This window comes from Salmo trutta, chromosome 4 (genome assembly GCF_901001165.1).
Source record: "Salmo trutta chromosome 4, fSalTru1.1, whole genome shotgun sequence".
Lineage (NCBI taxonomy): Eukaryota > Metazoa > Chordata > Actinopteri > Salmoniformes > Salmonidae > Salmo > Salmo trutta.
In genome coordinates, this window is record NC_042960.1 from 33,977,477 (window position 1) to 33,991,900 (window position 14,424).

Consider the following 14,424-nt stretch of genomic DNA (forward strand, 5'->3'; position numbering starts at 1 on the left):
TTCTAAATCTGACACAGCGGTTGCATTAAGTGACCTTCATGTCTTAAAGTAATGATGGACTGTTGTTTCTCTTTGCTTATTTGAGCTGTTCTTGCCATAATATGGACTTGGTCTTTTACCAAAAAGGGTGATCTTCTGTATACCAACCCTACCTTGTCACATCACAACTGATTGGCTCAAACACATTAAGAAGGAAAGAAATTCCACAAATGAACTTAATAAAAGACACACCTGTTAATTGAAATGCATTCCAGGTGACTATCTCATGAAGCTGGTTGAGAGAATGCCAAGCGTGTGCAAAGCTGTCTTCAACGCAAAGGGTGGCTACTTTTAAGAATCTCAAATATAAAATCTATTTGATTTGTTTAACACTTTTTTGGTTACTACATGATTCCATATGTGATATTTCATAGTTTTGATGTCTTCACTATTATTCTATGATGTAGAAAATATTCTAAAAAAAGAAAAACTTTTGACTGAGTAGGAGATAGATTAGGTAACCAACATACATACAGTACTGTCCAAAAGTTTGTGGTCACTTAGAAATGTCCATGTTTTTGAAAGAAAGCACATTTGTTAACCCTTAAAATAAAATAAAATTGATCAGAAATACAGTGTAGACATTGTTAATGTTGTAAATGACTATTATAGCTGGAAATAGCTGATTTCTTGGGAATACCTACATAGGCGTACAGAGGCTCATTATCAGCAACCATCACCCGGTGTTCCAATGGCACGTTGTGTTAGCTAATCCAAGTTTATCATTTTAAAAATGCTAATTGATCATTGGAAAACCCTTTTGCAATTATGTTAGCACAGCAGAAAACTGTTGTGCGGATTATAGAAGCAATAAAACTGGCCTTCTTTAGACTAGTTAAGTATCTGGAGCATCAGCATTTGTGGGTTCAACTACAGACTCAAAATGGCCACAAACAAAGAACTTTCTTCTGAAACTCGTCAGTCTATTCTTGTTCTGAGAAATGAAGGCTATTCCATGTGAGAAATTGCCAAGAAACTGAAGATCTCGTACAACGCTGTGTACTGTACTACTCCCTTTACTGAACAGCGCAAACTGGCTCTAACCAGAATAGAAAGAGGAGTGGGAGGCCCCGGTGCACAACTGAGCAAAAGGACAAGTACATTAGAGTGTCTAGTTTGAGAAACCGATGCCTCACAAGTCCTCAACTGGCAGCTTCTGGCATTGTGTTGTGTGACAAAACTGAACATTTTAGAGTGGCCTTTTATTGTCCCCAGCACAGGTGCACCTGTGTAATGTTCATGCTGTTTAATCAGCTTCTTGATATGCCATACCTGTCAGGTGAATGGATTATCTTGGCAAAGAAGAAATGCTCACTAACAGATGTAAACACATTTGTGCCACATTTTATAGATAAATAAGCTTTTTGTGCATATGGACATTTTTGGGGATCTTTTATTTCAGCTCATGAAACATGGGACCAACACTTTACATTTTGCATGTATATTTTTATTTTGTGTTGCAACCCAGCTTGTGATGCCTACGTAGCCCTGGTTTGCCAGTTGTCTGATTGCTAGCTTGACAGTGCAACAAATTACACAATCATGATACAAATTAATTCACTAATTATTTTTTACCATTAGGAAAGTTTACACTGGGCCTCCCGAGTGGCGCAGTGGTCTAAGGCATCGCAGTGTATCTCTAGTGGCAGTGCTAGTCCAGGCTCTGTCACAGCCGGCCGCGCCCGGGAGGCCCATGGGGCGGCACACAATTGGCCCAGTGTCGTCCGGGCTAGGGAGGGTTTGGCCAGCACGCACCAGCGACTCCTGTGGCGGGCTGGGTGCAGTGCACGCTGACACGGTCGCCAGGTGTACAGTGTTTCCTCCGACACATTGGTGCGGTTGGCTTCCGGGTTGGATGGGCATTGTGTCAAGAAGCAGTGCGGCTTGGTTGGGTTGTGTTTCGGAGGATGCATGGCTCTCGACCTTCACCTCTCCTGAGTCCGTACGTGAGTTGGATACCACGAAATTGGGGCGAAAAAAAAGTTTACACTGCCGCCAACAATAGATGAAAGCTTGCTACGTAGATAACTCCAATTTGTGCCACCATTTTGGAAATATTTTTTCTGAACCTAAACTTGCAGTCATCGTATAGGAGGTCTGATGTAATCAAGGTCAAACTTGAAAGACGTATTTGTAAATCTATCACCACAAGGCCTGTTCACCTAAAAATGTAATCTGAATCAAAAATAGTCTCACAAAATCAAGACTGAATGTGCATGTTAAAACTTCTTATGGCTGGAATCCCGATAGCGGGATCGATATGATAACAGCCAGTGAAAGTGCAGGGCGCAAAATTTAAAATAACAAAAATCTCGTAATTAAAATTCCTCAAACATACAAGTATTATACACCATTTTAAAGCTTTACTTCTTGTTAATCCAGCCACAGTGTCGCGCCCTGGCCTGAGAGAGCCATTTTTCTCTGTTTAGTTAGGTCAGGGTGTGATATGGGGTGGGCATTCTATGTATTTTATTTCTATGTTTTGGCCAGGTATGGTTTCCAATCAGAGGCAGCTGTCTATCGTTGTCTCTGATTGGGAACCATACTTAGGCTGCCTTTTCCCACCTGTGTTTTGTGGGTAGTTATTTTCTGTTTTGTATTTCGTTACCTGACGGAACAGTTTGGCTTTTCATTTTGTTTCTTTGTTCTAGTGTTTAATTTGTTTAATAAATAATAATGAACACTTACCACGCTGCGCATTGGTCCCCTAATTGTGACGGTCGTAACAGAACTACCCACCACCAAAGGACCAAGCAGCGTGGTCAGGAGGACTGGACCTGGGAGGAAATCCTGGATGGGGCAGGACCCTGGACAAGGCCTGGGGAGTATCGCCATCCGCAAGAGGAGATAGAGGCAGCGAAAGCAGAACGGCGATACTATGAGGAACAAGCACGGCAACAACGGAAGCCCGAGAGGCATCCCCCCCCAAAAAAACACGGGGAGATTGGCAAAGTCGGGCTTGAGACCTGAGCCAACTCCCCGTGCTTGCCGTGGGGAACGAGTGACCGAGCAAGCACCGTGTTTTGCGGGGATGCGCACTGTGCATCCCCGCTGTGCACAGCTGTAGCTGTGCTCCAGTGCACAGCTACAGCCCGGTGCGCTCGGTGCAAGCTTCCCACAGTTGCCGTGCTAGAGTTGGCAGTCAGCCAGGAAGAAGTGTGCCGGCTCAGTGTTCCTGGTCTCCAGTGCGTCTCTTCGGCCCAGGTTATCCTACACCAGCTCTACGCACGGTACCCCCCCGTTCACCAGCACAAACCAGTTCGTCCTGTGCCAGTGCTCCGCCCTTGCTGGGCTAAAATAAACATCCAGCCAGGACGGGGTGTGCCAGCCCTAAGCTCCAGACCTCCAGTGCGCCTCCACGGCCCAGTATACCCTGTGCCTGCTCTGCGCACCCAGTCTCCTGTGCGTCTCCCCAGTCTGGTGAGACCGGTTCCAGCTCCACGCAGGAAGCCTCCAGTGATGATCCATGGCATGAAGCCTCCAGTGATGATCCATGGCCCGGAGCCTGTAGTGATGATCCATGGCACGAAGCCTCCAGTGATAATCCATGGCCCGGAGCCTCCAGTGATGATCCATGGCACAAAGCCTCCAGTGATGATCCATGGCGCGGAACCTGTAGTGACGATCCATGGCACGGAGCCTGCAGCGACGGTCCCCAGTCCGGAGCCTCCAGCGACGCTCCCCAGTCCGGAGGCTCCAGCGACGCTCCCCAGTCCGGAACCTCCAGCGACGCTCCCCAGTCCGGAGCCTCCAGCGACGCTCCCCAGTCCGGAGCCTCCAGCGACGCTCTCCAGTCCGGAGCCTCCAGCGACGCTCCCCAGTCCGGAGCCTCCAGCGATGGCCTGCAGCCCGGAACCTCCCGAGACGGCCTGCAGCCCGGAACCTCCCGAGACAGCCTGCAGCCCGGAACCTCCCGAGATGGCCTGCAGCCCGGAACCTTCCGAGATGGCCTGCAGCCCGGAGTCTTCAGCGACGGTCTGCAGCCCAGAGTCTTCAGCGGTGGCCTGCAGCCCAGAGTCTTCAGCGGCTGTCGGCAGTTCAGAGCCTCCGGTGATGATCCACAGTCTGGTTCCTCCAGCGACACAGAAGCGGGGGCATCAGTGGGCGGTGTGGGGGCTACGCCCCGAACCAGAGCTGCCGCCAAGTATAGATGGCCACCCGGGCCCTCCCCTATAGGTTCAGGTTTGTGGCCGGGAGTCCGCACCTTTGGGGTGGTACTGTCACGCCCTGGCCTGAGAGAGCCGTTTTTTCTCTGTTTAGTTAGGTCAGGGTGTGATATGGGGTGGGCATTCTATGTATTTTATTTCTATGTTTTGGCCAGGTATGGTTTCCAATCAGAGGCAGCTGTCTATCGTTGTCTCTGATTGGGAACCATACTTAGGCAGCCTTTTCCCACCTGTGTTTTGTGGGTAGTTATTTTCTGTTTTGTATTTTGTTACCTGACGGAACTGTTTGGCTTTTCGTTTTGTTTCTTTGTTCTAGTGTTTCATTTGTTTAATAAATAATAATGAACACTTACCACGCTGCACTTTGGTCCACTCCTTCAGACGACAGCCGTAACACACAGTGTCTGATTTCAAAAAGGCTTGACGGCGAAAGCAAACCATATGATTATGTTAGGTCAGCGCCTATACACAAAAAAACACAGCCATTTTCCAGCCAAAGAGAGGAGTCACAAAAAGCAGAAATAGAGATAAAATGAATCACTAACCTTTGATGATCTTCATCAGATGACACTCAAAGGACTTCATGTTACACAATATATGTATGTTTTGTTCGACAAAGTTTATTTTTATATCCAAAAATCTCAGTTTACATTGGTGCGTTATGTTCAGTAATGTTTTGCCTCCAAAACACCCGGTGATTTTGCAGAGAGCCACATCAATTTACAGAAATACTCATCATAAATGTTGATGAAAATACAAGTGTTATGCATGGAACTTTATATAAACTTCTCCTTAATGCAACCGCTGTGTCAGATATCAAAAAAGCTTTAGCGAAAAAGCACACCATGCAATAATCTGAGTACGGTGCTCAGACATAAAAACATGCCATATAATATATCCGCCATGTTGGAGTCAACAAAAGTCAGAAATAGCATTATAAATATTCACTTACCTTTGATGATCTTCATCAGAATGCACTCCCAGGTATCCCAGTTCCACAATAAATGTTTGTTTTGTTCGATAAAGTCCATCCTTTATGTCCAAATACCTCCTTTTTGTTCGCGCCTTCAGTTCACAAATCCAAATTCACGACCCGCAGGTCAGAAAACTCAAAAAATTACAGTACAGTTCATAGAAACATGTCAAACGATGTATAGAATCAATCTTTAGGGTGATTTTATCATAAATCTGCAATAAAGTTTCAACCGGAGAAATCCTTTGTCTTCAGAAATGCAATAGAACTGAGCTACCTCTCATGTGAGCACGCATGGCTGAGGCTCATGCCCTGCTGGCAGTCCTCTCACTCAATGAGCTCTTATTCTCCCCCACTTCACAGTAGAAGCCTCAAACAAGGTTCTAAAGACTGTTGGCATCTAGTGGAAGCCTTAGGAAGTGCAAAATGACTCACAGACATCATTCAAACAGTTTTATAAACGTCAGTGTTTTCTATCCAAATCTACTAATAATTTGCATATCTTAGCTTCTGGGCGTGAGTAGCAGGCAGTTTACTCTGGGCATGTCAGTCATCCAAGCTACTCAATACTGCCACCATCCATAAGAAGTTAAGGAAACCTAAAACATTTCTGACTACAAAGTTTTCACATCGATTATGTTTACAGAACTTAATCCAATAAATGAATAGTACTGTTTGGGTTTACAGTACCTGTCCTGGCAGAACGGTTGCGACCCTCCTGTCTACGTGTGTGGATACAGCTCTGCTGGGCCTTCATGTGTTGGGACACCAAGGCACAGTCTGGATGGATGGCCTCCACCTGGAGGGGGGAGGGAGGGAGTATGAGAGAGAGGGAGAGAAGGAAGGAACGGGAGATTTTTTTAGCTATGAAAAAGCACAGAACTTGTGTAATGTGAAAACATATTCCTGCATTTGTACATCTTTACCGAGACGACAAGTGCCACCATACAACATCGTCCCTTTACGCACACTGTATCATTAACTTATTCAACACATACTGTAGAGTTACACACTCATTATCGCCCTGTCTTCCAACCATCTCTCCCCTCCTGTCCCATCTGTAGGGCAGTGAAAAACAGTCCCAGCAAAACTACTCACAGCAAAGCAGCATCTCCCTTTGAAACACCACCTTGTTTACTTCATTATAGAGACCATCTGCTGACGATACTGTTTGGGTTAGGGCTCTGTTTATATACCCACACCCACGGGAGAAGGTGACAGTTCTCCAAAGACAGTGACAGTATCTATAACTACAGTAGAAAGGGAAGTTTCAGTAGAAACCTTGTGTGCTTGTCAACTGGATGAAAGTATTATTAATGGCAGGGGAAGAAGTGTACATAGTGAGATAGGTCAATATCTTTGAGATATATTACAGTAAAACCAACGTCTTTAAAGGGAAATTCCACCACTTTTCAACCTCATATTCATCAACTCCAGCAAAAAAAGACACGTCATCCGTATCCTGCACTCGAATAGCGAATGGAGGAAGCGCTTCCTGTGGATAGGTTTTTAATTTGCCAGGTAGGCTACACTGATTGTAAAGTGGATTCACGTGCTTCATTTTAAGAGTTGAGCAATAAATGTCACAGTCCAAGAAAGCTGGGATCCTTTTTTTCAATAGTAGCCAGTCAAAACTCTGTTTTCACACGCGATTCCACAATGACTTTATAAGAACACATGAACAGGCTGGAGGGGGATGCTGCACTGTAAAACCCAATGTGCTGTCATTACTCATAACTTTTAAGGAATCCCGTTGCACTTAACATATAAGTACAGTTACGTAAAGTGATTTTCTTGTCATTACTCAAACCGATAGTCACTGGGACCCTGTAGGGGTCCAAATTTAAGTGGTATCATCTTGAACACTGCCCCCACTAAGCCACGCCTCCAATATAATTTCCCAGGTCGCCTTGCCTTTTCAAGTGAATTGCAGAGTTATTTACCATGACTGTATTTGTTAGTGACAGAGACAATGTTGCTGAATTCGTTCATTTTCAGTCCTGTCGCCTTCATCAAGTGAATTTCTAGGTAAATGTTATATATGTGGGAACCAAGGAACATCAGGATCAACCAGCAACAAGCTGTGGAATGAACGACTGAGGAGGAGGGTGGCAAGATGGAAGTTCAAAATCTTAACTGCCCTCCGAGCTGCCCAGACCAAGACAAAGCTCAGACCCGTTTTTTAGCCTTCAGCCTGGCTGCCGCGTCGCTTTGCTTTTACGCGACCGACCAAGGCTCCAGCACCAGCAAAGGCCGATGAACACATTTTCAACCACCAACCCCCCTTTCTGTCTCTCTCAATTACTACCTACACCTACCTCCCACTATCACACTCACGGAACCAACCCGGAACCCTTCGCCACCAAAAGAGGATGGAGGGGGGACCAAACATCACACCTCAACCCGGAGCGAGCGGACCCCAGGGGAGGGCCATCCCTGACCTCTGGGTCTAGGGCTCCCTTGTGTGTCTGCTTGCTTCTCAAGTTGTCTTTCCTCCTGGTTCGCGGTTCCTGTTGCTTCCAGGCCCACAGTCCCAGCACCAGGCGCAGCACCAACCCCTGGTTTTCCAGCCCTGGTAGCAGCAGATATATGGCTGCTCATGGTTGCCTCCACATGAGTTAATCCATCCATAGACAGCACAAGGTACGTACAGAGATCTGCCCCCACGGAGGCACTCACAATGAACACACATACTGTTGGTGAGTGCACTGAAGCCAGGTGGTTCTGAGTCCTATTTGTTCACTCTATCCTCCAGCACCAGCCCGATAGACATACCCTCCACTACTCCCACCCCCCTTCTCCCTCTCCATCGCTCTTCCCCCTCCTCCCACTACACCTATCCCTCTCACAGAACTAGACAAGAAACCATTCATCACATCAGAAGAGGTGCGATGGAAGGACCAAAGATTTGGACCTGCGCTTGGAATGAGTAGACCACATGGGAGTACCATCACTGACCTCCGGGTTCTTTGTTTCTGGCTCACAATGGCCAGAAACAAAGCACTTTCTTCTGAAACTCATCAGTCTATTCTTGTTCTGAGAAATGAAGGCTATTCCATGCGAGAAATTGCAAAGAAACTTTAGATCTCGTACAACGCTTTATACTACTCCCTTCACAAGACAGCGCAAACTGGCTCTAACCAGAATAGAAAGAGGAGTGGGAGGCCCTGGTGCACAACTGAGCAAGAGGACAAGTACATTAAAGTGTCTAGTTTGAGAAACAGATCCCTCACAAGTCCTCAACTGGCAGCTTCATTAAATAGTACCAGCAAAACACCAGTCTCAACGTCAACAGTGAAGAGGTAACCCCCGGGATGCTGGCCTTCTAAGCAGAGTTGCAATGAAAAAGCCATATCTCAGACTGGCCAATAAATAGAAAAGATTAAGATGGTACAGACAAAGGTACAGACACTGGACAGAGGAACTCTGCCTAGAAGGCCAGTATCCAGGAGTTGCCTCCTCACTATTGACGTTGAGACTGGTGTTTTGCCATTTTGAGCCTGTAATCGAACCCACAAATGCTGATGCTCCAGATACTCAACTTGTCTTAAGAAGGCCAGTTTTATTGTTTCTTTAATCAGCACAACAGTTTTCATCTGTGCTAACATAATTGCAAAATGGTTTTCTAATGATCAATTAGCCTTTTAAAATGATAAACTTAGATTAGCTAACACAACATGCCATTGGAACACAGGAATGATGGTTGCTGATAATGGGCCTCTGTACGCCTATGTAGATATTCCATTAAAAATCAGCAATTTCCAGCTACAATAGTCATTTACAACATTAACAATGTCTACACTGTATTTCTGATCAATTGTACGTTATTTTAATGGACAAAAAAAGTGTTTTTCTTCCAAAAACAAGGACATTTCTAAGTGACCCCAAACTTTTGAACAGTAGTGTATATTTCAGCGAGAGTTGGATATTCTAACTGTTGACATTTTTCTTCACCTGCAACCTGCATTCATAATGACTGCCAGAGTTGGAAACAGTCTGAGGATACTACCTAAGCCATTTAGACTGGAACAACCATTTCAGTAACAGGTGCAAAAATTCCTAGTAACGGTTACAGAAACATTGTCCTTGCTAGAACTGTTAATTTCTATATATGTATATTGCAGCATATTTATGACCAATGTGTTCTAAACTACAACAACATTCCTAGTAACCGTTACTAGGAATGTTGTTGTAGTTTAGAATACATTGGTCTTCAAACTATAATGTAATTGTAATAGGATATCTTTTGGATGTATCTTTGCACCATCTTTCTGTAAGTTACTTTCAAATGCAGCACAGTGTCATGGTACAATACTGTGAAATTAGCCTAATATACTATAATGAAGTCAATTCTACTGTAATCATGTTAGTATTTCACTAATTACTTGGGATTAGTTCAAGCAAGTTGGCTGCTAGGTATTTGTATATTGAAGCATATTTATGAATATTTGGTGTTTCATATCACTTGCACTTCTAGAACCCTAAACAAAGGCTTCCAAACTGGCTTTGAGTACAAGGCAGAACAGATCAAAAGGACAGAGCTTAATATTCAACCATTACAGGTTTAAGACACTGTCCCTCTGACCTGTCTCCTGAATATATTAAGTTGTTAAGGCACTACTACCACATATCACTTCAATTGGTACAGCACTCACTAACGGATGCAACAAATATCGCCTCTTACATGGCATGTCTAAAAATATGTTCTCTCTAATTTACAGAATGCTGCAGTAAATATATGGCAAAATATTGTTAAATTGTATTGTAATAAAATTACAACAATCGCTAACAGTGCATCCAACTTTTAGGTGCATACACCGCCACCTACTGTACTGGAGTGTGAGGCCAGTCACGGCCTACCTACATAACATTACGATAATACAAAATTGGGAAAAAGGAAAATTCCCCTGCCAACTATTAGTCCTCACAACAAAACAAAAAGCACCACTCCATTGCACTATTTAACCCCGTCTAATCCTACTCAACACCCCCTGCAACTCTTCTGCAGTAAAACCTCGCAATCCCAAGTACTTCTTTGCAGCTGCCGCCACAACCTTTATTTTCTGTGAATTACGTTCCATTTCTGCAGTACAGTTGACAACCATGGCTATGAATGCTAAGAAACTACCCTTACTGAAGCACATATTATTCCCAACACTCTATTGGTCTCTGCCTACTCACAAGAATCTTCTCAGGATCCCTCACCCTTTACCATCTTCTACCACTCTTCACTGCTTCATCATTCAACACTTTCTGTACTACTCTGACCTTGGCAACCTCAACCTGCCTTTCTCTTGCCAGACACCTTCGATCTCCAGCCCCATGGGCAGACGCACGCACGTGGGCGCACGCACACATGCACCTTTCTCCACCGATACTATACATTCCTTCGTCTCATGCCCTCCTGGACACTTCTCAGTGTTAGGGAACTACTACCACATGTCACTTAAATTGGTACAGCATTCTCACTAACGGGTGGAACAAGTATAGGCAACCCTCAAAATGTATTCAACTTTTCATACGCGAGTTCCAAATATCTCTAACGGTCACCCCAGCGTGAGTTGATTTATATACGTGATGTCAGAATGCACTCACTTTTCCAAAATGTGATTATTACGCAACAGGACAGATAATACACGCTGCTGTTAATTTTCTATAGGCTAGCTGTGTTTCAACTTGTCAATTTCAAATTATTTTCTAACAAGTATTTTCTAACAGTTTGAATTGAGGTGTGATCTGCCTCCTCATCAATTCACATAGAATTAGCCCATTTCAGCTTTGAGGACCATTTATGTTTGAGGCTTTACTGAGCCGGAGAAACGTATCTCTTCGGGGGTTCTCTCTTCGAGGAGAGCTCACACACTTTACCAATGTTTGTGCAGATCAAGTATGCAGACATTTGTGCAGTCTTGGAAAATGTTATGGCTGGCGCTCGCATTGTCTTCCCTGTTGTTTTCCTTACAAATAATAACTTTGGACATGTGTGCGTTCCTATAAAAGTAAGTTCCTTATTTTATGTATATTGTGTTGTCATTTCTACTGTAGGTGCATACAGTATATATGTATGGAGCATAATGTATTTACTGTTTATTTCACACGTTTTCAAGTACTGGTGTCAAATAATGCATTCCGATTATTGCATAGATTGTAATGGACACCTATGTGTGTAAAATACTTTTTTGAAGGTTGTACTGATTATAATGAGCTAATGCTAAGATATTTGCCAGCTATGTGTGGCACCATATTTGTTGACACTATACAATCCATTCTGGGTGTCACGTAAAACATCTGTCAGACCAAAGATGTTATAATGAGGTGAAGAAATGGGTCACTCATCTTTCAGGTAAACTTCAGGACGGGAATGAAGGGAAGTGAATGATCGTAGATGACACACCCCTTCAACATGCATACTGCAAACAGACCAAACTCATCTTGTCTCCTCTTATTATGTTTGGTTGATGCAAAAAAACAAACATGGCGGCGCGCAAAAACTACCCATCGTCGGATTAATTTTGATTTCTAGAAACTGTTTTACTCAATTATTTCGATCAATGGTGAGTTCACCCATGATGGGATTAATTATAAATAGTAATTGCTATTAGATAATTCATATTGTACTTTGTCAGCCGAGATTTATAAAAATATGACCGCTTGTGTTACGTCAATCTTTCCTCAGTTAGCGCTAGGACAAATGTAGCCTACATTTTCCGGTTTGGATGATGGTGATATGCTGTAGCTACTTTGCAAATGTCTGAACATTGCATCCCAAAATAAACTGGTCACATTCTGGACATAACTTTGTAAGGACTGTGTTTGTGCAAAATGTTTGTAAAAAAAAGTGTCCAGCTCAAACGCTGACTACTGTGTCAATTGAAACTGGACGTTCTAAATAAGTGTTCTAATCACACCGGTTTGAGCGTACACTGCAGGGACCACTGTAGAATTATCACACCTGTTTGTTTGTACGTGTGAAAAGGTTAATGAGCCACAACACCATGCACCCACAAAAGCTTTTTGGAACTCCGAAATTACAGTATAGTACTGAAATACAGCACATTTCTAGCAGCACAGTAGCCACTGGATTACTGCAGATTTACAGAAAAAGGTTTTGATTCCCAAAAAACGGTATGGTACTGTATTCTGTGGGATATAGCGTTCTCACTAATGGGTGCAACAAATCTAGCCTCTTACAAGGCACGCTTCAAAATATGTTAATGAGCCAGAGATTATTTCGCCTCCCAGAACATTTTCCCACAATGCACCATAATTCACAGTATGCTGCTGTAAATATATAGCAAAACAGGTAATACATTACTTTACTGTACAATTGTGTTGTAATTTTCGCCGTGTAGCGGAAAACCATTGAGCCCCTATAATGCATTGCCCTTTGCAGTACTGTAATATAGAATTACAGTAGCTAACTGTTAAAGTGTTGCTGTAAATTTACAGCAATTTGTTAGTTATATTAACATTTTCCAAATCATCTAAAAGTAACTTCTTTGATCTACACAATCCATTTTGAGACACTAAGATTTGGACAGGAAGGGTGAAAATAAAGGGTCCATACATCAAAACTTAATCTTCGTGAGAATGTCCAATGTCATTTTGCTCCGATATTTGATTTATTTTATGAAAATAAGATACATAGACTTTATCTTTTAAGAGTCAATTACTCAAATTCCAAAATAAAAAGGTACACAATTGATTTGAACACAATCCTAAAAGGGGCAAGTTTTTGTTTTTATTGAAAAACAACCAAAATTCTGCCCACTTATTTCCCTTCAAAATGTGTTTGCCTGAGGATCGCCAATATACACATATTTAAATTGTACCAAATATTTCCATAAGGGGGGCGTTTCCCCCCAAGTTACCCAAGTTGTGGGTCTTTCCCCTATTGAAAGACAGCATTAATATGTTTACACTTTCTTTTTGCTTGACTTTGAGCACTACAGGGAGATGATAGATGCCAAGGACGTGTCCTAATAGAGACACGGGAGACACTCAAGTTTTTCTCTCACAGGCAGCACCGGAGAACGGGACTCTTGCTGCTCATTGACGCCTTCAGAAAAATTATACTGTACCGGGACCGCACGGAGTACTCAGCTAAATTAGACACAGTCGCTGTGCCCCGGTCTCCGTGGTTGGCACCGGAACACACCAGACTCAGCACGATCCTTTCTCAAAGGAAATTAACTTAACAATAACCAGCCGAATCCTGGGGCTATGATGACAATTGGAAGGACAATGATCTGTAAGACTGGATGAAAGATTCAGTGTTGCAGCCAAATAATGAGGGAAATTAAGTCCCAAACTTTTTAGAATTCTTTCTCATTTAACCTATAGAAATAATGTATAGTTTGGATAGTGTGTTATAGAGCATTGTATAAAATATGCTATATTGATGATTAAATTGATTTGGAAGTAAAAGAGGTCAAAATAATGTTTGGAATGTTATAAAAGCATCTACTTACCGTTTCCCATACAATCTGATGCAGCCAAATAGCAAATAACGTGCGCATCCATTTCAACGACGAAGTTTTAGTGAGTAACATTGTCCTTTAAAATGAATTGCCCCTTTTCTTAGTATAAAAGATGGTTCAAAGAATAGTACATTGCATTGACATAACTCTAAATAAGTATCCTAATTATTTAATGAAACACTGGTTAGTTGTTTCTCTACCTCATGAACGAAAACTAGTATTGTTTGATTATCTTTCACAGTCTATTATCCACAGATGTTGCATTTGCCTGTATGTAACCCTTCTTGTCGCCGTTATTCAGAAGTTTTGTGGGGTTTCTCCAGCGAAGGTATGCTGTGCTTAGTTTCTAGCAAGACTTCGCCATACTCGTACAAGAGACAGGACTCGACTGAGTGAATGAGGTGCGCGCCTCCTACTCAAATGCCAGCTACAGTACACAGAGCAGCGCACACACACTCAGTATAGTAGACGTGCTTGTCCTCCTTAGAGATAAAGAACGACCGTAATTTGTCCACTGGCTTCTTACGTTATAAAAGTGTACTATATCCACTGTTAATGTTAAATATTAAAACATTAGGGAAACCATGGTAATCATAATTGCAGTAGACCTAAGCATAAATGCATTTTGTCTCGTGAGGCTAATGCATTCTGCTGGTACAGTGCTTGAGACCGGAGAGATACTTCTGTAGGTGTCAGAAAATGACCTTGAGGTCGGTTTAAACAGGCTTACAGGTGAAATACATTTATTTGCATATACACTACTTAT

General features: G+C 43.0%; 1 protein-coding gene across 1 annotated transcript in view; it reads right to left on the bottom strand.

The window, feature by feature from the left end:
• The window catches only part of LOC115193016 (pituitary adenylate cyclase-activating polypeptide type I receptor-like), a 73,622-nt gene extending 59,699 nt beyond the window's left edge, over positions 1-13,923 (bottom strand). Inside the window, exons 1-2 of the mRNA XM_029752016.1 lie at positions 13,650-13,923; positions 5,869-5,977 (exon numbers count right to left, since the gene is read on the bottom strand). Coding sequence (XP_029607876.1) covers positions 5,869-5,977; positions 13,650-13,730 — 190 coding nt within the window. The 5' untranslated portion in view covers positions 13,731-13,923. The remainder of the gene's footprint in view (positions 1-5,868; positions 5,978-13,649) is intronic.
• Between the last annotated feature and the right edge of the window lie 501 nt (positions 13,924-14,424).